Genomic DNA, 22,686 nt, shown 5'->3' with positions numbered 1-22,686 from the left:
ACAGACACACAGGTCAACTAGTACCTCTGCCATACTCTTCCGGGTATGGCTGAAGGACTAGCCTTCAGCGAGGATGAGCTCCAGGCCATCCTCGCAGCACCTTCACTTTTAGGAGATTCTTCATTTTCTAAGACAATGGCCCAATTAGGAGACTGGGATACTTTGATCGAATTAAAAAGGATACAAGTTAAAACCATACTACATGGGGTTGTCCTCACTGAATATCTGAGGAATAACGCAGCACCAAATGGGCTGATTATCACTACTGAACCGCGTATCTTCCTTGAAGATAAAGAATTTAGAAAAGACTGGTCACTAATAGCCTGGAAGTGCACACGTGACTGGTTAATCCTAATCATCAAGACAGCCACCAGACTATCAGAGACTCTAATGATTCAAATCAAAGCGGCAGAAGGTAACCTAAAAACTGGACTTGCAGCCGCAGCATTTAAGAAGAAACTAGAAGAAACCAATAAGACAATCGGTGAGTTCAAAGACTACTTGACTCACCGCAAAATTGCCAAATTCCAGAAAGATCTGGACAGGTTCTCCCTAGAGAGAGTACATCCCTACTCCAGGGAAGATTTCGTAGCCCAACCCTTGTTGCCCTCCGATACCTCCTCGGGGGGCTACTCCAGTTCAGACTCCGACTCTAATCGGACGCAACCAATACGACCAAGGCGGGGTAGAAGGGGGAATACTCGGAACAATTGGCCTACACCATTCACAGGCCCACCACCCCCGTTGCTCAACATACCTCCCTGGGGATGGCCCTCCCCTTATGGGCCCCCCAACCAATTCCAAGCCCCACTATATCCCCAATCACAAACGATGTGGTCTTATCCCAATGTTCCTTTTTTTGGGAGAGGCCCTGGACGGGGCAGGGGCAGGAAAAAGGGAGTCAGTTGGAACCTAAACGAAGGACCAACAGACGACGAATCCCCCAGCACCAGCAGAACGTGACTAAGGGGTCCACTACAGTCGTTAACTTAAGCTCACGAGTGCTAAATACTAACGAACTCCAAGCCCTAGAGAAAGGTCTGGGTTTCGTCCCCACCCCAAAACTTGACGTCTTTAAACTAAGGATAGAACTAGCAGAGTTCTTTCGGAAAATCAGGCTTAGAACCTTCTTTCTCCAGAACCCCGAACCCAACCCGGAACGTGACAAAAACACTGGGCTACGTCCCAAATCCAAATTCACTCCCACCTCCCACCTCATGCCACCCGAAGTCTTGTCATTCGAGAAATCGGTGAGCAGGAGGATTGACGATCTACAGAAGACTCAGAGGGAGTCTTTCCACAACATCAGTACTGAAGAACTCTCAGCCCTCAATGACCTCAGTAACGACTCATCCATCACTATTAAACCAGCCGACAAGGGCGGGGCGATAGTAATAATGCCCACAGTGATGTATAATTCTGAGTGCCTACGTCTACTAAACAACGACCATCACTACAAGAGACTATCCAGGGACCCTACAGAAGAGGTCAGAGAAGAGATCACCTTCCTTGTAGACAAAGGCATGAGCAACGGGTGGATCACCAAACATGAGGCCTCCTTCCTCACTCAACCTGATCCCAAAACTCCGTATTTCTATATTCTGCCCAAAATTCACAAGGACAAAAACCCACCCCCAGGGAGACCAATTGTTTCCGGTATTGGTTCTTTGCTGGAACCTTTGTCGCAATTCTGCGACTGGTTTCTTCAACCATTCGTGAAGCAAATTCCCACCTACTTAAAAGACACTACCGACGTGCTCTCCCTTCTAAACACCTTAGAATTTGACAAAGACAGCGAGCATCTCATGACATTGGATGTGGAGTCACTATACACTAATATACCACAAGAAGCAACTCTCGAAGTGATCAACGATCTATTAAATAAGGGTACCTGGAATTACATCACCCCTCCAGAATTCATCCTGGATTTAGCCCATTTAGCTCTCACCAGAAATTTCTTTGAGTTCGAAAAGAACTTCTTCTTACAGATCCAGGGCACCTCGATGGGGAGCACTTTTGCACCCAGCCTGGCATGCCTTTACGTGGTTCACTTCGAGAAAGCAATGGTTCTTTCCGAAGAGAACCCCTACATCAACCATATCAGGTTATGGAAAAGATATATCGATGACATCCTGATTATCTGGAGAGGTACAAAGGAAGAAGCAGCCATCTTCATCACGTGGCTAAACACCCTTAATCCCTTTCTAAGATTTACAGCAACAATAGGCAACCCAGCAGTCTCCTTTCTCGACCTACTAATAACTGAGAAAAATGGCTCTTTGATAACAGAAGTGTATTACAAGCCCACTGATAGGAACACTCTCCTCCAATTTCAGAGCTTTCATCCTCGCTCCCTCAGGGAAAACCTCCCTGTAGGGCAATACCTCCGCCTCAGACGGAACTGTACGGAACTAACGGATTATAAAAAACATGCTCAGCTACTGAGTGGCAAACTTCGAGCAAGAGGATACCCAGATCACCTATTGAGGAGAGCAGATAAACGGGCCCGTGTGAGCCCCAGAGAGACTCTACTGCACCCAAGCAGTCGAAGCAGTAAAGGAAATCCCTTGATCTGTGTGACCACATTCAACCCAGCGTCCAACATGATCAAAAAAATAATAAATGAAGACTGGAAAATCCTCACCTCTGGTGGTCTCCCCTTTGAGATCCCCATGAATGCCTACAGAAAAGCAAAAAGTATCCGGGATATGATTGTGCATACCCGCCCTCGGATAAATCCCACCACAAGCAGACAGAAGACCCTCTGGGACCTTCCCCCTCCCAAAGGACATTACCCTTGCGGCAATTGCAGTGTTTGCGCCTTTACTAAGAAAACCCTTACACTTGACTTGGGACTACCAACACCCTGGGAGCTTAGGCAACTAACGAACTGCAACAGTAAAAATGTGGTGTACATGATCACATGCCCTTGTGACAAGAAATACATTGGGATGACGACACGAAGAGTGGGCACACGCATCTGCGAGCATAGAAGCACCATCCGGTGCAAAAGAGATGCTACGAGACTCACAGAGCACTACATCTCCAGCAATCACCATCCTGATGATATGCAGTGGGTGGTACTGGATCAACTTAAATCGATAGCAACCAATGCCAAACACAAGCTCCTAATGTATGAACAGAGATGGATTTGGAGGTTGCATACGGACACCTTAGGACTAAATGACAATATTCAATGGTCAGCTCTAGGCTGATGACTGTAAATACATAAATGATACCTTCATTCTATGACCGTCCACCTATGATCTGAAGTAGTATTAGATAACTTTTCAAACGAGCCCTCCTATTCCCCACTGTGGGACTTATTATCTTCCATACTTGTATATCAGAACCCTACCTTACCTTCTAGAGTAGTTCCCTTAGTATACCTGTCATTGTCGCTCCTTCTACCTCTTCCCCCACCTCCCTTTCTTTTTTCTTTCCCTTCTCTTCCACCCCTTCTTCTCCTCCTTTTCAATCCTCTTAACATCTGCTGGATTCCCTCTACTCCCCGCCTCTGGGGTTGTTTTCCCTCTTTCCTTTTCAACATTCTCGTCCTCTTCTTTTCCCCCCCTCGTCTTATCCTTCCTTCCTTCCCCATCTAGAACCTTTTCTCCCCTTCTCTGCTTTCATACCCCCCTACCATACCTTATATATTTTCTTTCCCTTTCTTTTCCCCTCTTTTTATCATCACATTCCCCCAGTCTTTTCCTTCCCTTTCTTGTCCCATGCTTTCCTTTCCACCTCCGTCTCCTTGTTTTTCTTTTCTCCCCCTCATCCGTTTTCCTTATCTTTTTCTCTTTTTCCCCCCCCCCTTCACCCCCCTCTCCCCCCCACTTTCTCGTTTCATTCGTTCTTGCCACCTTCCCTCCACTACTGCAACCCCCCCGCCCTCCTTCCTTCTTTTTCCGCATCTACTATCTTTCCCTGGTTGCCCTCTTTTCGATTACCGGGTCTTTCACCGTGGGACTCACTCCCCCAGAGTCCCACGGTATATCTGACGCGCCGCGTTCCGCGACGCGTCACTACTGGGCGCGCCGCGTTGAGCGCGGCACGTCACTGCAGGACGCCCGCCCGTGCGCGTCATCCGCGCCGCGGGCTTGGCGTCTTGCTTCAGCTCACCGTCGCCGGACGCGACCTTCCCCGCGGGGCCCCGTAACCGGGTGCCCCAGCGGGGTGGTGCGTTTCGTGTGGACCTATCAGGGCCCTTGAGGCTCCGCGCCCCGCACGGCCCCCGAGGGGGCGTGTCTTCTATGACACAATGGGAGCTGTGCTTTGTTGCTCCGATATCCAGTACACCTGAGCATAATTACCGGGCACCGCCCCCGACCTCTGCAGCGCCGCACCAATTGGCTGGACCCCCTCATAAAGACCTGGCCTAGCGGTCAGTCAGTACCAGAGCGGCCTGGCTCCGGCACGTAGGTAACCCCCATGGTATTCCCTTTGGCGTGGTAAGTGTGGGCTAATTTTGGCCCATGAATTCTTCCTTTCTTTTAACTGCTACCGGCCTTTCCTCTGGTAGCTTTCTCTATCTGTACTTCTTGGGCACCCCTCCTTTCTCTTGTTTCCTGTTCCTCTATCCTTCCTTTTTTCTTTCCTCTCACGCTATATAGACCTTCTTTCTTTACCTTCCCTTCTCCTGCCATTTCCTTGCTTCACCAGCCTCCCCCTGTCTGCAGCGCACCCTGCGCTGTTTCCTCCTTTCTGCACTTAGCGTACTTAGCTCCCCTCTTTCTCCTGTCCCCCCTTGCTAAACACCTAGGTGGTCATTCTGACCCTGGCGGTCTTTGACCGCCAGGGCGGAGGACCGCGGGAGCACCGCCGACAGGCCGGCGGTGCTCCAATGGGGATTCCGACCGCGGCGGTAAAGCCGCGGTCGGACCGGCACCACTGGCGGGCTCCCGCCAGTGTACCGCCGCCCCATTGAATCCTCCACGGCGGCGCAGCTTGCTGCACCGCCGCGGGGATTCCGACCCCCCCTACCGCCATCCAGATCCCGGCGGTCCGACCGCCGGGATCCGGATGGCGGTAGGGGGGGTCGCGGGGCCCCTGGGGGCCCCTGCAGTGCCCATGCCACTGGCATGGGCATTGCAGGGGCCCCCGTAAGAGGGCCCCTACATGTATTTCACTGTCTGCTGCGCAGACAGTGAAATACGCGACGGGTGCAACTGCACCCGTCGCACAGCTTCCACTCCGCCGGCTCGATTCCGAGCCGGCTTCATCGTGGAAGCCTCATTCCCGCTGGGCTGGCGGGCGGTCTGAAGGCGACCGCCCGCCAGCCCAGCGGGAAAGTCAGAATTACCGCGGCGGTCTTTCGACCGCGGAACGGTAATCTGACAGCGGGACTTTGGCGGGCGGCGGAGAATGAGGGCCCTAATCTCCTCAGAGTGTGACTACAAGGGAAACCCCCCCCCCCCCGGTTCTAGCCAGACCAGAGGCAACACGCCCCCAGCTCCGGGGTAAGTCACAAGTGCATGCATGTGTGAGTGCATTCTTTTCAATTTTTCACTGATTGCTGTGTTGTGTGCAGTGGTTTGCCACCCTTCTGTCACTCTGAATTAATTGTGATCTATTTACTATTCACTATAGGCCTACCTCACCGTGAACTACCTGTTCAGGTAGGACACACACGTTTACTTTGAGCACCGTATTGATTACACGTGCTCCGACCCTGACAAATGCCCCTGACCTACCAGCACTTAGTGAGGGCAGAAACATGTTGGTCATGTACAACCCCTTTTAGACTCCAAGAGACATTATCCTCTAACGAGCCTTTCCCCTTAGTTTTAGTCTTACCAACATGCACCACTATTAAAATTAATAAGAGCCACCGGTGACATGTTAGGTAATTTTATTATTCACCCCCTCTGGATCACTGTAATTATCCAGTCAATTTAATTTCAGCACTCCCTCTGGTTCTTTTAACCAGAGGTCGAGTCCGCCTGAGTAGTATCATCTTACTTAGGTGGGGCTAGGTGGTCATATGATGAAGCATGACACTACTATGTGTGTGAGACCACCTAGTCCGTAAAGGAAAATCCCCCGTCATTCCTGTAGGTCAACACAGCACCCCTTATCCAGCAATCTTAAATAACCAGACACTGGTTAAAAGACTAACCCAGTCTTACCCCCTGTTCCCACTACCCCACACCTTTTGTGATTATATAGTTTCTTTTGGGAAGCGGTGTGGGTTAGCCTTGCTTCCCTTGCTCTCTTTCTGTGTATTTGACCCACAAGTTAACACCTACTCCGGTTCAGACTTTACATTACTTGGGAGCCTCCATTGACACCATTCAGGCAAAAGTGTGTCCTTTGTAGGAGAGGTACGTATCGATCCTTCAGAAGTGTCACTCTTTCTTGAAGGTATCTGATCCAACAGTGAGGGCATTATCCTCTCTTCTCAGTTCGATGACCTGCTGCATCTTCCTCACTCCAAATGCTCACCTCCACATGTGGCCGCTCCAAGAATGTCTTGAGGACTAGTGGGACTACCTAACAGGCAACTGAGAGGACATGATCAAGCTGTCCCTTAATGCAAAATTGTCCCTGAAGTAGTGGTGCTCTCCAGCCAACGTACCGCAGAGGCATACTGTTCCATCAACAGGTCCCCTTTCAAAGCATAGTGAGGGATACATCACTACTGGGATGGGGAGCCCACATGGATCACCTCCAGATTCAAGGCACATGGTCTTAGAAAGAGATGACCTACCACATCAGTTTCCTCAAGCTCTGCACAGTTCATCTAGCGCTCAAAGCCTTTAGCCGATCATTCACAACCCAGACCCTGCTTGTTCAGATGGACAATACAACAACCATGTACTACCTCAACAAGCAGAGGGGAATGAGATACTTGTCACATGAGACCTAGGCTATCTAGGAACCTGAAGATCACAGCAGCTCACATCCCTGGTGTTCAGAAGGCTCAGGCAGACACTCTCAGCAGAGTATTGGAAGAAAAGCACAAATGGATCTTACCCAACGATATAGTTCAAAACATCTTTCAACTGTGGGGAACTTCAACCATCGACTTGTTCGCCATCGCAGAAAACAAAAAAAAATGAAGCGGCTTCACCTTGAGGTACTACCAACCAGGAACACTGGGGAATATGCCCTATGGTTCGACTGGTCCGACAATTTTTTTTACGCCTTTCAGCCGATTCCCCTTACCCCGGCAGTCCTCATCAAACGGTCCCAGTCGAAAGCCAGGATGATCCTCATAGCCCCAGAGTGTCCACATCAATTGAGGTTCACCGACCTGCTTCACCGGCCAGAGCATCCACATCTCAAGCTGCCATGCAGACCTGACCTTCTAACGAAATTCGGAGGTCAGATAGTTCACCCCAATCTCTCCTCTTTGAATTTGGCTGTATGGCTCCTGAGCTAGTGTAATATGGACATTTGATCCTGCTGCAAGACTGCATTGAGATCCTCAAGGAGGATAAGCGGCCTTCCACCCGTTCCGCATATGCCTTCAAGTGGAAGAGATTTTGCATTTGGTGTTCCTCTGAGAACGTGGACCTTGCTACTTGCCAAGAAAATGTAATTCTTCCATACCTGGTACACTTTGCAAAATCTGGCTTGCAATTCTCTTCTGTAAAGGTTCACTTGGCAGCTCTTACTACCTACAGAAAATGTCCTTCACAAACATCTTTTTTTCAAAATCCATATAATGAAGGAATTTTAGAAGGGTTGAAGAAGAGTTTCCCTCCCATTAGGCATCCTTTACCTCTCTAGGAACTTAACATAGTCCTTTCATGACTTATGCAGAAACTATTTGAGCCAATTCACAAGGCTTCCCTGCAGCATCTTTCTTGGAAGACAACTTTCCTTGTAGCTATAACATTGGCCTGCAGGGTTAGCGAGATTCAAGCACTATACTGGGTTAGCGAGATCCAAGCACTATGCTGTCACAAACCATACACAGTCTTTCACCCTAACAAAGTGGTCATGAGAACTGACCCAGAATTCGTCCCTAAGGTTATTTCGGATTTCCATGTCAACCAGACTATCTCATTACCAACGTTCTTTCAGAATCACTCTACTCCGGCTAAGAGAACTCTTTAATCCCTAGATGTGAGGAGAGTTTTGAAATTTTATCTCAATAAGGCACATGACATCTGCAGATTGAACAAGTTATTTATCAACTATTTATCAACTATGGTCTGGTCTGTACAGGGTTAGCCACATCTAAACAATCCATCTCCCAATGGATAGTGTCCTGTATCCTGTTGTGCTATCAAAAAGCTAACAAGACATTAACAGGTAGACCAAAAGCTCACTCCACTAGAGGTAAAGCGGCTACTGCGGTTTTAATGAGGAATATCCCTATGGCGTATATTTGCAAGGCAGCTACGTGGAGATCTATTCAAACATTCACCAAGCACTACTGTCAAGACTTGGATGATAGAGCAGATGCTCAAGTAGGACAGGCCTTACTCAGAAATCTGCCTGCTTAAATTGGCTATCTAACTTATTTCTCTCTCTTCTCCACAGCTCTTAGTAGGGATGGGCTTACTACTCTATTCAGTGCTTATGACTACAAATGGAGATCCCTTAGTAGAGAAGGAACAGTTTCTTACCTGTAACTCCAGTTCCTTCGTAGAGGAATCTCCATTGTAGTCACAAGCAACCTTCCCTCCTCCCCGGTGGAGTGAAAAGAGGTACACATTACATATATACATTCAACCATCACCTCAAAAAGAACTGAAGCAGCTGCCACCTGCTGAGCATGGTGGAATTCTGGTGGACTCTGGGTTCTGAAAGGCACAGTCTCTATCTTTAACCCATATAATGACAGCCTATGGGGCTACACTGTCCTGCTTTACTTCATCTCTCCACGATATCAAAACATCATGACATTGTATACATATATAATTCTAGATGAAGAATTGGGCCATTGTAGCCTGCTCCTATAGACTGCATGATATGGTTCACTCTTAAGTGACTCTGCAAGCGTTCCAGAAGAAAGGAGAACATTACATGTAAGAAGATATATTTTGAAGAAATGCTCTGGGGTTCCCTGCATATGGGTGGGACTACTTTAGTGCTTATGACTTTAATGGTGATTTCCCTTCGAGAGAACTGGAGTTACAGGTAAGAAACTGTTCCTTCCTCACCTGAGAATACTTCCTAGGTGCCAGACTGGATCTTGAAATCTTCTCATTGGCAGTGCTGACACATACTGCTAGGCGGCTCCATGCAGCTCTGCGCTGGTTCTGTACCGCCCCAAAAGTGACAGTGCGTAGCTTGTACGCTGATATCAGTTTCTTTCTTTCTGCGCCTTCCAATGCAGAACCGTGCTCTGCTCATAACCTTCATGCATCTCCAACAACTTCTAAAAATGAATTTGTGTGTTAGACAACAATGTCCCCACCCAAAACTACAGGTTTCTAACCAGGCAGTGACTTCAGCAAACAGATATTGGTCACAAATCTCCACTCCAGTCCGCTCCTCAGGTGTTTCCCATGAGAGGAGAATCTCGGGCTTGAAGTTGAAGTCACAATCTAAGGCAAAGTACAAACATAAAAAAACAAAGAGAAAGCACAAAGGCATCATGATTTGCGTCATTCACCTGTAAGTGCCCTCAGGCCAGAGGAACTGCAGGAGTCCCCAGTTCGGTAACAACCGAAGGGTCCATCCTTGGCACTGGCTGATTCCTTAGGACCTACCTCTGGCCCATGACCACACTGGGTAAGACTTCCACTCTGGCTCTAGGACCTGCGCCGGTCCATTCCATATCTACACTGGTGAAGCCTACACAGGTGCTGGAAGAGGATCCAGTACTGACAGCAATGTTGGACATCGAACTGACTTGATCTCAGCTGATGTTGTGCTACAAGATTACAAAAGCTCAATCGGTCATCATACACCCAGACTGTGACCCCATGCCTCTACCATGGTATACATGCTAGCAGAGGCTCCATTGTCATTTTTGCTCTGATTCAGATCAAGGGACAACCAAATCCAAATATGTAGATGATGATGGTGGAGATGGCTTTTTGTCTCCTCATAATGCACAGAAGATGCCTTTTACATAGATTTGCAGGATGCAGTGCTGCTGACCCCACTCCTGAAGCAGGACTTGACTTGCTATTTGATCAACCAATGAAAAAGAGTGCCTCCTTTACAGTGGCTATCTAGAGGACAGCTGAGGTTCTGGATTTGAAGATTCCCTTAAAACAAAGCCAAAACAAACAGCCTCGCAGAAAGTTTGCAGCTGAAACAGCTACTTCTGATGGATACAACTACCTGTGGATTCCTCACCTAATGAATACTCCCATGGCGCCAGCATTCAACGGAAATCTTCTTACTAGTCTCAGCACGTCGACGAGGACGTCACTCTAGCCCACGCGACGCCGTCTGACGTCATACAGGCAATAAGAGGTCCTCGACGACGTGCCGACGTCAGTTCCCTTTTTTCCGTGCATTCGAAACGGTTATCTTCGAGGGAGCAACTGTTACTTTTGTGGTTACAGTGTATTTTTGCTGCGTAGTCTTTCGCTGTGGTAATAATGTCGCAGAGAAAGTCTGGATTCAAGCCTTGTCGTGAGTGTGGAGGCAAGATGTCAGTGACGGATCCTCATTCCGATTACCTTTGGTGTTTGAGCTCCGACCACGACGTCTCGACTTGTGATTCATGCCAGCACATGAATCCAAAGGCCCTCAAGGAACGTGAGGCGAAGCTGTTTATGGCGAAATCGAAGGAGAAGCATCACAAGAAGTCTTCTTCACCAAGACATCGGCGTCATCGAGACTCCCGGCGCCGTAGAGAATCTCGGCGTCATTCAAAGGAGACTCGTTCCAGGTCTTCGGATCGGCGCCGAAGGACATGGGAGATCAGTCCCACGGTTACGCCGCATCCTTCGACGCCGTTGCCCTCTCCGGCGTCTCCAACTTCACCTGGACAGGCGTCGGTGATTGAGGTATTGGAGCCTCAGGTGTTTTCTCCGGCGTTGCAGACGTCGAGGCCGGCGTCGGGGTCGCCTCCGAGACAGGCACCCCAGTATCCGGCTTTTCCCACCCCTGGAGCCGATAGTTCCGCATTCTTGAATGCGATGTATGCCATCTTCCAACAGATGGCTCCAGGGGGTGCTCCGGCTGGGCCTTTGGCCTTTTCATTGGGTGATCCTGCGCCTCTTCGGCCGGCACCCTTTGTGCCCTTTCTCCCTTTTGGGAACGTGGGCTCGGCGCCAGTGTCGGCGCCGGTGGCCGCTCCGGTGGCTTCAGAGGGATTGGCCCCGGGGATTTCCATCCCGTCGACGTCGGGATTTCGGCCTGTGACTCCGGTGGGTCCATCTGCTTCGACTGCTCTTTCGTCGGCGCCGAAGTTACCTGTGGCGCCGGACGCGGCGTTGGTGGCTTCTGAAGATCGGCGCCGATCTTCGACTTCGGCGGAGGCATTGTCGACTCCGCGTATTGAACAACGGCTTCATTCGAGGAGACGTGCTCTCCGTGTATTAGAGGAGCAGGAGTACCAACGAGCCCTGGAGGAAGGAGAGCTAGAGGACTCGGGTGATGGGCTGCGTGGTCTGGAGTCGGCCAGTGGGCTGGACACTTCCCCTGAGTGGGATCTTTCGTCCCCGGGAGAATATACTGAGGAGGCTGCTTCCTTTCACGCAGTGGTACGGAAGGCAGCTAGTTTTTTGGACCTGCCTTTGCCGGTGGTGGAGGCTAAACAAAACCTTCTAACAGAGGTGCTACATCCGGCCTCAGCTGCGGCGGAGCCTCTTTTGCCATTTAATGACGCTCTGCTGGATCCGGTGTTAGAGGTGTGGAAGAGGCCGGCATCTTCCCCAGCAGTTCACAGAGCCGTGGCCAGGAGGTATCGGGCGGCTCCGACTGACCCTGGTTTTCTGTCTAGGCACCCTACGCCGGAGAGCTTGGTGGTGCAGGCCTCCTGTTCATCCAAGTCAGCGCCTGGTTCTTTCCCGACGGTGCCTGGGGACAGAGATTCAAAGAAACTAGAGGCGCAGTCCAAGAAGATTTTTTCGTCCTGCAGTCTGGCGTTGAAGGCCACCAACGCAACCTGAATCCTGGGGAGGTATATTCATGCTCTGATGGATGACATTTCCTCATCATTTACAGAGCTTCCCCAGGGTCTTTTGGATGTTGTTTCAAATGCCCAGGCTGCTGCGACCCAGATTATCCAGACGGGACTGGATACGACCGACTCGGTAGCCAGAGCAATGGGCACAACTGTGGTGGCAAGGAGGCAGGCCTGGCTCCGTAACTCGGGCTTTTCTGCAGATGTACAGTCCACATTGTTGGATCTCCCGTTTGATGGGGACAAACTGTTTGGAGCCAAGGCTGATTCGGCCTTGGAACGTTTTAAGGAGAGCAGGGCCACGGCTAAGTCGTTAGGGCTTCAAGCTCCTTCTTCCACGGCCTCTTCCAGATTTTTCAGGAGGTTTCGTGGATTTGGGCGTGGCTCTTCCTCCTCTTCCTTTCGGGGAAGATATCAGCAACCTGCCTCTTCCCATCCCTATAGATCTTTTAGAGGGAGAGGTAGGGTCCGCACCAGAGGAGCCTCTCAGCAGCACTCTGCCTCTTCCTCATCCTCTGGCGGGGTGCAGCAGGGGAAGCAGCCTTAGGCTTCCACCATTTCCCACTCACTCCTCTCCTGTAGGGGGAAGATTACAGCATTTTCTCACCAAATGGAACACTGTTACAACTGACACTTGGGTTCTCAGTATTGTGGGAAAAGGCTACACCCTTCCCTTTCGGGAGTTCCCGCCCCTCATCCTGCCCCGCCCTTCTTATTGTTCAGAAGAACACGTCCTGTTGCTAGAACAGGAGGTACAAGCCCTCCTTTCAAAGGGCGCGGTGGAGTTGGTCCCAGAGCAGGAAAGGGGTCGAGGATGTTACTCAAGGTATTTCCTGATTCCCAAGAAGGATGGTCGTTTGAGACCAATCCTGGACCTGAGGATCTTGAATTGGTTCCTCAAGCAGGAAAAGTTCAAGATGCTGACCCTAGCACAGGTGCTTTTGGCGTTGAACAAGGAAGACTGGATGGTGTCTGTCGACTTGCAGGATGCTTACTTTCATATCCCGATACTCAAGTCACACAGGAAGTATCTCCGGTTTGTGGTGGGATCGCAGCACTATCAGTTTGCGGTCCTTCCGTTTGGTCTTACTTCAGCACCTCGAGTCTTCACAAAGGTGATGTTGGTGGTTGCGGCAGAACTCAGAAGGAAGGGGATAGCAGTATTCCCTTACTTGGACGACTGGTTGATCAAAGCCAAGTCCCCGGAGCTTGTGTCGCATCATCTGCAGTCAACAACCCAGTTGTTGTTCGACCTGGGTTTTTCGGTGAACAAGCCCAAATCTCACCTAGAGCCCTCTCAGCGCCTCCTGTTCATAGGGGCAGTACTGGATACAACATTGGGTCGGGCCTTTCCTCCGCCTCAGCGGATTCAAGATATTCAGGATTTGGTTCCAATGTTTCGAAATGGAGCGGTAGTTCCAGTCCTCAAGGTCCTTCGTCTGCTCGGTCTGTTTGCCTCCTGCATTCTGTTGGTCACGCATGCTCGCTGGCACATGAGGGCTCTTCAGTGGTGCCTCCGAAGGCAGTGGTCTCAACACAAAGGGGATCTAGAGAGTACTGTCAAGATCTCCAGAGATGCTGCTGTGGATTTGAAGTGGTGGATTGCAAGCAACAATCTTTCACAAGGAAAGCCGTTCCAGCAGTCGCCACCAGTGGCCACAGTCATAACGGATGCTTCCACTCTAGGGTGGGGAGCTCATCTGGGGGATCTGGAGATCAAAGGTCTTTGGTCTCCAGAGGAACAGATGTTTCACATCAATCTGTTAGAGTTACGGGCTGTACGTCTGGCTCTCAAGGCCTTCCTCCCTTCCCTTCATGGTCAGTCGGTACAGGTCCTAACGGACAATACTACCACGATGTGGTACATAAACAAGCAGGGAGGAGTGGGGTCGTACCTTCTCTGCAGAGAAGCTCTTCGACTATGGTCCTGGGCAAAGGACCATCAGATTTGCTTGATAGCAAACCATCTGGCCGGAGTCTTGAACGTGCGTGCGGACAGTCTCAGTCGCCAATTCTCGGCAGACCACGAGTGGCGTCTCCATTCAGATCAAGTCCGTTTAATCTTCCAGAGGTGGGGGTTTCCTCGGGTAGATCTGTTTGCCACTCGAGAGAACGCGCATTGTCCGTTATTCTGCAGCCTCCAGTATCCGATGCAGGGAGCGTTGGGGGACGCGTTTCAAATAACCTGGTGTGGCCAGTTGCTTTACGCGTTTCCTCCCATACCCTTGATTCCTCGAGTATTGAGGAAGATTCGCCAGGACCGGGCTCTAGTCATCCTAATAGCTCTGGACTGGCCAAGGAGGGTATGGTACTCCGACCTTCTCCAACTCTCAATGTGCCCTCCGCTCCGTCTCCCTTTCAGGGCAGACCTCCTCTCGCAGTCGCAGGGGCAGGTTTTACACCCCAACCTCCAGAGTCTGCACCTACATGCCTGGAGATTGAACGGGGCAACCTGAGTTCCTTCTCTCTCCCGCCTGAGTGGATGTTATATTAGCGGCCAGGCGACACTCCACTAAATCTATCTATGCTAATAGATGGTCTAGATTTGTTGCGTGGTGTGGAGAGAGGCAGATTGATCCTTTGCATGCTCATCTATCGGACGTTTTGTCTTTTGCTCTGTCTCTAGCGCAGAAAGGTTGTGCAGTGGCTACCATTAAGGGTTATTTATCGGCCTTGTCAGCCTTCATATGTCTTCCAGACCAACCATCTTTATTTAAATCCCCTATTGTTATCAGATTCTTGAAAGGTCTTCTAAATAAATATCCTCCAAAGCCATTCGTTATGCCGCAATGGGATTTGTCCTTGGTCCTGACTTTCCTTATGGGGTCCCCTTTTGAACCTATGCATTCTTGCCCCTTAAGGTATTTGGTTTTAAAAACAGTCTTCCTGATAGCTATAACATCAGCAAGGAGAGTGAGTGAGTTGCAGGCCTTATCAGTAAAGCCCCCTTATACAACTTTTTATGGGGATAAGGTGGTGTTGAGGACCAAGGCTGCTTTCCTCCCGAAGGTTGTTTCACCTTTCCATTTGGCTCAGGCAATTACTTTGTCCACGTTCTATCCTCCGCCTCATCCTTCCAAAGAGGAAGAAAGACTGCACCGTCTGGACCGAAAGAGGGCGTTGAGCTTCTTTATTGATAGAACAAAGGATTTCAGGCTGGAGGATCAGCTGTTTATTGGATACGTGGGCAAGAGGAGAGGAAAGGCAGTCCACAAGAGAACACTATCCAGGTGGGTTGTTCTTTGCATTAAAATCTGTTACTCTTTGGCAAAGAAGGATCCTCCTGAGGGCATTAGAGCTCATTCCACCAGAGCTAAATCGGCCACTTCGGCCTTGGCCAGAGGTGTTCCTGTGGTCGACATCTGCAAGGCCGCAACTTGGTCGTCCCTTCACACTTTTGCAAAACATTACTGTTTGGATTCTGAGGTTAGAAGGGACGGCCATTTTGCACGGTCAGTGCTGCAGGATTTCTTGGTTTGACCATTTAGGCACCCACCGCCGGGCGTGGTACTGCTTTGGGACTCTATTCATTAGGTGAGGAATCCACAGGTAGTTGTATCCATCAGAAGAACGAGTTACTTACCTTTGGTAACGACTTTTCTGGTGGATACATTAGCTACCTGTGGATTCCTCACGGTCCCACCCGCCTCCCCGTTGCCTTTCTGGTCTTACCAAGTAATCCTTGAGTACGCTCCTCTTGGTCTTTGAGGGTGCAATAGATGTTGTATATATTATATTTATATATATGTATATATGTATATATCTTTGTGTATATACTTGATGTGTATATATATTTTAAAAAAAGAGAGAGTTATGTATATATATAAAAGATTTACAGTTATTCATGCAATGTTGTGTATTTTTACAATGTAATGGGATGCTGCCTTGCTCTTTCATTGCATTGCCTGGTTGTTCTCATGCACGTAAAAAATGATTGGTACTGACGTCGCCACGTCGTCGAGGACCTCTTATTGCCTGTATGACGTCAGACGGCGTCGCGTGGGCTAGAGTGACGTCCTCGTCGACGTGCAGAGACTAGTAAGAAGATTTCCGTCGAATGCTGGCGCCATGGGAGTATTCATTAGGTGAGGAATCCACAGGTAGCTAATGTATCCACCAGAAAAGTCGTTACCGAAGGTAAGTAACTCGTTCTTCTGACCCCTTGCTCCCATTTATCAATGGCATCACTGGTACCTTGATGACCACTTGATCAAAGCCCTGTTCCTGTCCACAGGTGAGTAGGCAGGTGGCCAGGTGTCATAGAGTGGCTCCTGGTGATCTTGATTTTTAAATAAACATCCTACTCAAAAAAGCCTTGTGGCTGAGGTTTCAACCAGTAAAGTGAGTCCTGATTCATTCCACAATAATCCATCCTCCAAGAGGATTGAGGCTTTTGGCAAACATATGTTTTTCTCTGCCAGTCTGGCATTACGGTCTGTTAATGCTGTTTCTTATTGGGTCGTTATACACATGCCCTACGAAATATTTTCAGTAAGATTCTGCCTGTGGTCCCCAGAAGACCTTTGGGCCTCTTTAGCTCAAACAATTCATGATGGATAAGACACAGCTATCTATTTTATCCGCTCTGGTCTAGATATTACATTTTGCCTGGAGAGGTCAGGAGGCACAAGATCTTTACTTCGTTGACATGCATAGATGAGCTCTACTGGATTTTCCTGTGATGTGCAGGCCTCCCTCATGGATATTCTTTTTTAATGATGGGCCGCGTCTTTTCGGTGACAGCAGGAGCGCTTTAACTAGATTAGAGCCCTGGCTCGCTGTTTGAACCTGTTAATCCCTGTCATGCTTTTTCTATACCAATTCAAAAGCCATTGAGATTATACTGGAGGGATGCTATATAGGCAAAGGCAGACTTTCCAACTGGTACAACAGTGATTCCAGTCATTTTCAGCCATGCACGTAGGTCTGGCAGGCAGCAGGTAGGCCGGCATAGGGCAAGAGTCCTCCCATTCCTCTTTACCTGCTGTAATAACCACCATACCACTTTTAGCTTGCCCTTAGTGGTACAGGCCCACCCAGTGGGGGTAGTATTAATCATTTCTTCCCAGGATGGCAATCTCATATGTCTCACAGATGAGTGTTACAAATTGCCCTGTCAAATATTACCCCCACATCTGAAAGTATTTCAGAAGACCATTGGCCCACTCGGCTGTAGAAGATGTGAGTGTTACTTTTTAAGAGAGTGACTGAGAGGGTACCAGACTCAGAAGGATGAGAGAATTGTTACTCTTGCTATCTCCTTGTGCCAAAGAAGGATGTGAGTCTCAGACCTGGTTTGGACTTTAAGCCTCTAAATGCCTTTCTCTGGAAAGACGTCTTCCAAATGCTTGCTCTGGGCTGAATCCTGTCTGCCCTGAACTGGAACAACTGGATGATGTCCTTGGACCTGTGGGACATGTATTTTCATATTTCTGTCCTGTAGTCCCACGGACATTATCTGCAGTTCAAAGTGTGCCAGGAGTCTTTTCAGCTAACTGTGCTCCCCTTCCACCTCACCAGTGTCCCTTGGTGTTCCTAAAATGTATCGCTGCCCACCCATGGAGATCAGTGATCCAGTTTTTCCCTAGCTTGATGGTTGGCTATTGAAGGTAGACTTATTAAAGTCAACCAGCGAACTTCCTGACATTGTTGGGGTTTACTGTCAATGAACCGAAGACACATCTGACTCATTCAAAGGTGCTGACATTTTTAGAGCTGTACTAGACCCAGTGAAGTTCAAGGCCTTCCCTCTGCTGCAGGGAATCCAGGATATTTGGGCTGTGATCCAGATATTTCAGCCTTGATCCTAGGTATTGGTGAGAGCAGCGCTGAGACTTCTTGGCTTCTTAACCTGCTACAGCCTCTGTGCCTGATATACCAGGCGGCATATGTGGGTTCTGCAGTTCCACTGGACCCATTATCAAGAAAAATCTTACAGATGTCATCCAGATCTTGGAGGAGGAGGCTCATGATCTTCATTGGTGACTGCTCAGTTGCAATTTGTCCAGTGGCAGGCCCCTTTGCCTTCTTCACGGAGAGCTGAATGTAATTAGGGACACATCACTCCTGGACTAGGGAGGTCATCTGGGTGAGGTGGAGATTAGAAGTCCCTGGTATTTGATTGAAGCCTAACTCTGTATAAATCCGTTGGAGTTGCACGCCTTTCATCTGGCTCTAAAGTCCTTCCTGTTGTCCATTGAGGGGAGGCTGGTGCAGGTTCTTGCTGACAAAACCACTGCCAGGTGGTATTGCAACAAACATTGCGGAGTGTTGTCCTAGGTCCTGTAACAGGATGCTCTCAACCTCTGAAGTTGGTTGGAGCCAGGACATTTCCCTTATCATGAACCACCTGGCATAGTTCCTGATTTCCAGAGCAGACGAGTTGAGCTGGTGGCATTAGGCAGATCAGAAGTGACATCAACAGCTTGAGGTGGCATGGGCGATTTTCCAACAGTTCACAGAACCGTGGCTAAATCTTTGCACCACCATTGAGAATGCAAGTGTCAAACGTTGCGCGCATCGAGAAATTGTAGTTAGCAGGTCTTCATCTTTTGTTTTCTAGGGATGCCCATAGTTTTATTATACATTTTAGTTATATCGGGAACAACACTAGCGTGAGACCAGAATATTGTGTCACAAATATCCTCCACAAAAATATTGAGTTTACAAACGATAAAAACTACTCACTATTGTGCCAATTTTATTGTACAGCAGAATATCATCAAAAAAAGTAAGTATATTGATATTTTAACATATACAGCATTATAATTAATTTATTTGAGAGACTAAAGTACAGAAAATAGAATGTAAAACGTTTAATAAATTATGCATAAAACAATGATAAAATTGAAATAGTAATTGAATAAAATAAAAGTAAAATCAATAATAAATATGAATTTAAATGTATAAATTGTATTATTAAATTGAGGTGCCAATGAAGTAACAACTAATTAAAGTTAAAACAAAATGAGAATAACAAATAATCAATTAAATAATTTAAATAATTGATAATTTAAATAATTAATAATCAATTACATATTTAAGATAGCTAACAATTACCAGAAAACAAATTATGATATTTTCAGTAACTCCTCACCCTATTCCCCTACAAATCCAACAACCCACAGGTAACTTTTAAATTGATAATTAAACTATAAAAAATCCAAATATGCAATGGACTCACTTCAATAATTAAAATAACATTTAATACAGTTAATCAACGAATTAATTTATTTATTTAATCACCACATAAAAATTAATTGAAGATGAAAACCAATATATTTTAATTCAGATAACTTCCCACCCTATTCCCCCACAAAACCAATAACTTCTTACCAAATTATAAATGACTAAATACATTTTTTGAAAATAATTACAAAAATGATTACATTAATAATATTAACATCTAAAATAAATATAACTAATATACATGAAACAAACGAATGAACAATATTTAATACCAGTAAATTAAAATTAACATTAAATACAAAAATATGTTTTAAACAATATTATATAAACAAAAAACAATATTCTTACATTCTGTATTCTGTTCCATGATATTTATGTATTGGCAATATTTTTGACACAATATACCTATCACACAATATGTTTCATTCAGTATTCATGCAAATCACTCATTCTTTCACCGTGCATTTTACTTGAGGATCTCCAAATATTAAACTTGTGACAAGTGTTTTTAAAAGATAAGAATAGATGTTATAATCCAGCCTTCTATTACAGCAGATTTTTTCATGAGTTTAATCGAAACCAATACATTTGTTTCTTGCCATTCTTTCTATATCATTAATTAAAACTCAGATAATTCTCCTTACTTTGAGGATTTTAAGGGTCTGAGAAGGGTTTTGTATTCTGTTGAATCATATCTTGTATTGTGGAGTTATCTTCAAGATTTTCCTCTACCAGAAAGTATCCACCTTCACACAGCCAGGCCACTCGAGAACCTGTTAGGGCATGTCTCTATCTATGTCCTCAGCAAGGCCATCACAGTGACTTCTCTACATGTCTTCTGTAATCACTGGCTTAGGATCCATGCCTAGTTTGGTCAAGCGTAAGTGGAAAGCGTTTTCAGATAGATAGACCCTGTCTCAATTTTTATAAGTATTTGATGTGTATTTGTTTGTCTATGCTATGTCATGAGCTGTTTCCCCTGGTTTAGTCGCTATGGAGTCTGCAGCCTGGAAGACTGGAGCTGGAGATGTTGATGTCTATAACCAATAATAAAAACTCTCTTACTTTAATACTTTTATTGTTTCATCATCTATCAATGTGGGTCCTGATCTCCTTCATTGTAATACATGCTATGGAATCACGCCATGGAAAGGGGCTTTCACAAAAGTGGAAGTAAACGTTACTTATTGTAAAGAAGAGCAGTATTCTTAGCTCTTCAGTCTCATCAGCAATACGACCCACACTCCTAATTCTCAGCTGTTGACCATTATCAGGGCCACTGCAATGATCAAATTCGGCAGGATAATAATAATGAATAATAATGAATGTCCAGCATGTGCCAAATGTGGAAAGTGTTACTGCTTAGTGCCAGACCCTCATAAAAGGTTATCTGGTCACATTTAAATTGCTTATTGATGTATTTAGACACTAAGCTGATACTAATGAGGTGACCTTTTTGTCCAGGCTGTAACACGTTACAATAACAAAATAATAAAGTAATATTGCCACAATTTGTGCCACATAATTTGCATTTTCTTGCAGCAAATGTATTTAACTATACCACATAATTTGGTCATGCCCTGACACATCATTCTAGTAGTGCTAACCATAATATATTTCACCTATTTGGTGAATGTTTCCTCCCTTGTTGCTCTTTTGTGGTGAGCGTATTCAACTGTTGTACGCTTGGGTGTTATAAATAGCACTTCTGGATAAGTATTCTGGTATTTTTGTCACTAGTGAAAGTACAGTGGTGAAGATTTTTCTGTCCAGCTCTGACTTAGCATGATGATGATTATCAGTAAGCAATTAAAGCATTCTCGGGCTCTTGTTACCTGAAAGTGCTTTGCTTCTGATTAGCACTTTCCTTTGTCTGACACTCAATTCGTACAAAGAGTACTGAAGTATCAGTATTGAGTAACTTTTAATTTTCAACGTATGGTAAATACAAACACTGTGCTTATTATTTTCTTTATCTTATTGCTTATTTTTCTCACATTTATTTACCAGTTAAATTATTTATTTTGTTTCTGTAGCAACGACTTTACAGGAGATGGCCACCCAGGGGGTGCTTGTCACGGAACTGAATGAAACTGAAGAGGTGGAAACCATTCCCCTAGAAATGCAGGAAAAGCTCTTCATTGACGTCTGTATTACGTTGGTTAAATTGCATATGTTTTATTGTTCAATATGTTGTACGATATTTCGTACTAATTGGTTACGTGATTCCCAACTATATTTAAATTTGACCCTTTGACACCAACACCTGAAACTGTTGCTGACGTCTGGATATTCTTGAACTCTACCTTTTTTAGTTTATACTTGGGTCTCATCGTGTTTTCGGGGACTTACCAACAATAAACAATTACTCGTTTGCTATTTTGACCAGATAATTTAACATATCCATTCCCAATATACATCTGAAGTAACAATCACATGTTTATTGACTGCTTTAAAAACTAAGAGATTGTTTGCTCTTGCTATGATCCCATAAACTTGCTTATTGCAGAGCACTCTAAATAAATGGGTTTATTCCAAAGTAATTAGTTTTATGGATTGATTTTTTGTGCCTTGACATTGCTATTCAAGACACCCACCAGTTTGTTTTCAAAAGGCTTTTACAGTGCCATTTTCCTTTACCTGTTCATATTTTTTTTTGGTATTATTATATTGAAGTACCACTGCCATACATTATACTGAGGAGTTTAATTCCCATATAGAGGAGCAAGGCCGCGTTCCTTTACAAGGTTACCGAACGCCGAAGTGACTTGCGATATCCTCCTCATGCATGGCAGGGGCTACTTTCTCCCATATAATATTAGTACACCAGCACCTTCCCCACAAACCACTTAAAACGTTGGTGCTTATCTCTTTCACTGAAAGCGAGATCATGTTTGCAAATTCGAAGCATAAAAGTAGAACCTAAAGTGCAAAATTAAACACATCAAAAATTTCTCAGATATTTGTTGCAAAATTATATGAGAAACAGTTCAATTCAAGTAAGTTTTTAAAAACAAAACTGCAGTAGTTCAGAATGTGTCTAAACATACAGAAGGATTCTAACTTTTATATAACTATCTAAAGCACAAATAAAAAATAATACTCTTTCTGGTAGTCACTGTAAGCTAGAAAAATAGAGAAAAAAGAAAAGCAACATTTCATTTTCATGGCTTTAAGCAGCTGCTCCATGACCTGATCTGTGTTTCAACTCAGCTGCTGGTAGGAGGCACTGTGATGTCAGAACTCGACTGCCAAAACTCATTACAGTTGAGTTCTCACAAGTTTTGTTTATAATCAGCGACTGAGTGCATCACAAGTCGCCGATTATTAGGAATTAGAGGCAGGTGTTTATATAGGGATTGCAGAATCCCATGTATTATAAGTCGATACATTTCTGTCTGCTAATTGTCTATCTTTCAAATAATCACGTGCAGGCAGAGAACCTAAAAATGGTT

At 46.3% G+C, this 22,686-nt stretch overlaps 1 protein-coding gene across 3 annotated transcripts in view; it reads left to right on the top strand.

The window, feature by feature from the left end:
* DNAAF1 (dynein axonemal assembly factor 1) overlaps nt 1-22,686 on the top strand; it is a 319,527-nt gene that overhangs the window by 267,657 nt on the left and 29,184 nt on the right. For all 3 annotated transcript variants that reach the window (XM_069216210.1, XM_069216209.1, XM_069216211.1), the window contains exon 12: nt 21,268-21,377. In XM_069216210.1, coding sequence (XP_069072311.1) covers nt 21,268-21,377 — 110 coding nt within the window. The remainder of the gene's footprint in view (nt 1-21,267; nt 21,378-22,686) is intronic.

Source organism: Pleurodeles waltl, chromosome 12 (assembly GCF_031143425.1).
Source record: "Pleurodeles waltl isolate 20211129_DDA chromosome 12, aPleWal1.hap1.20221129, whole genome shotgun sequence".
NCBI classification, from domain to species: Eukaryota; Metazoa; Chordata; class Amphibia; order Caudata; family Salamandridae; genus Pleurodeles; species Pleurodeles waltl.
This window is presented reverse-complemented; position numbering and strand designations above follow the sequence as displayed.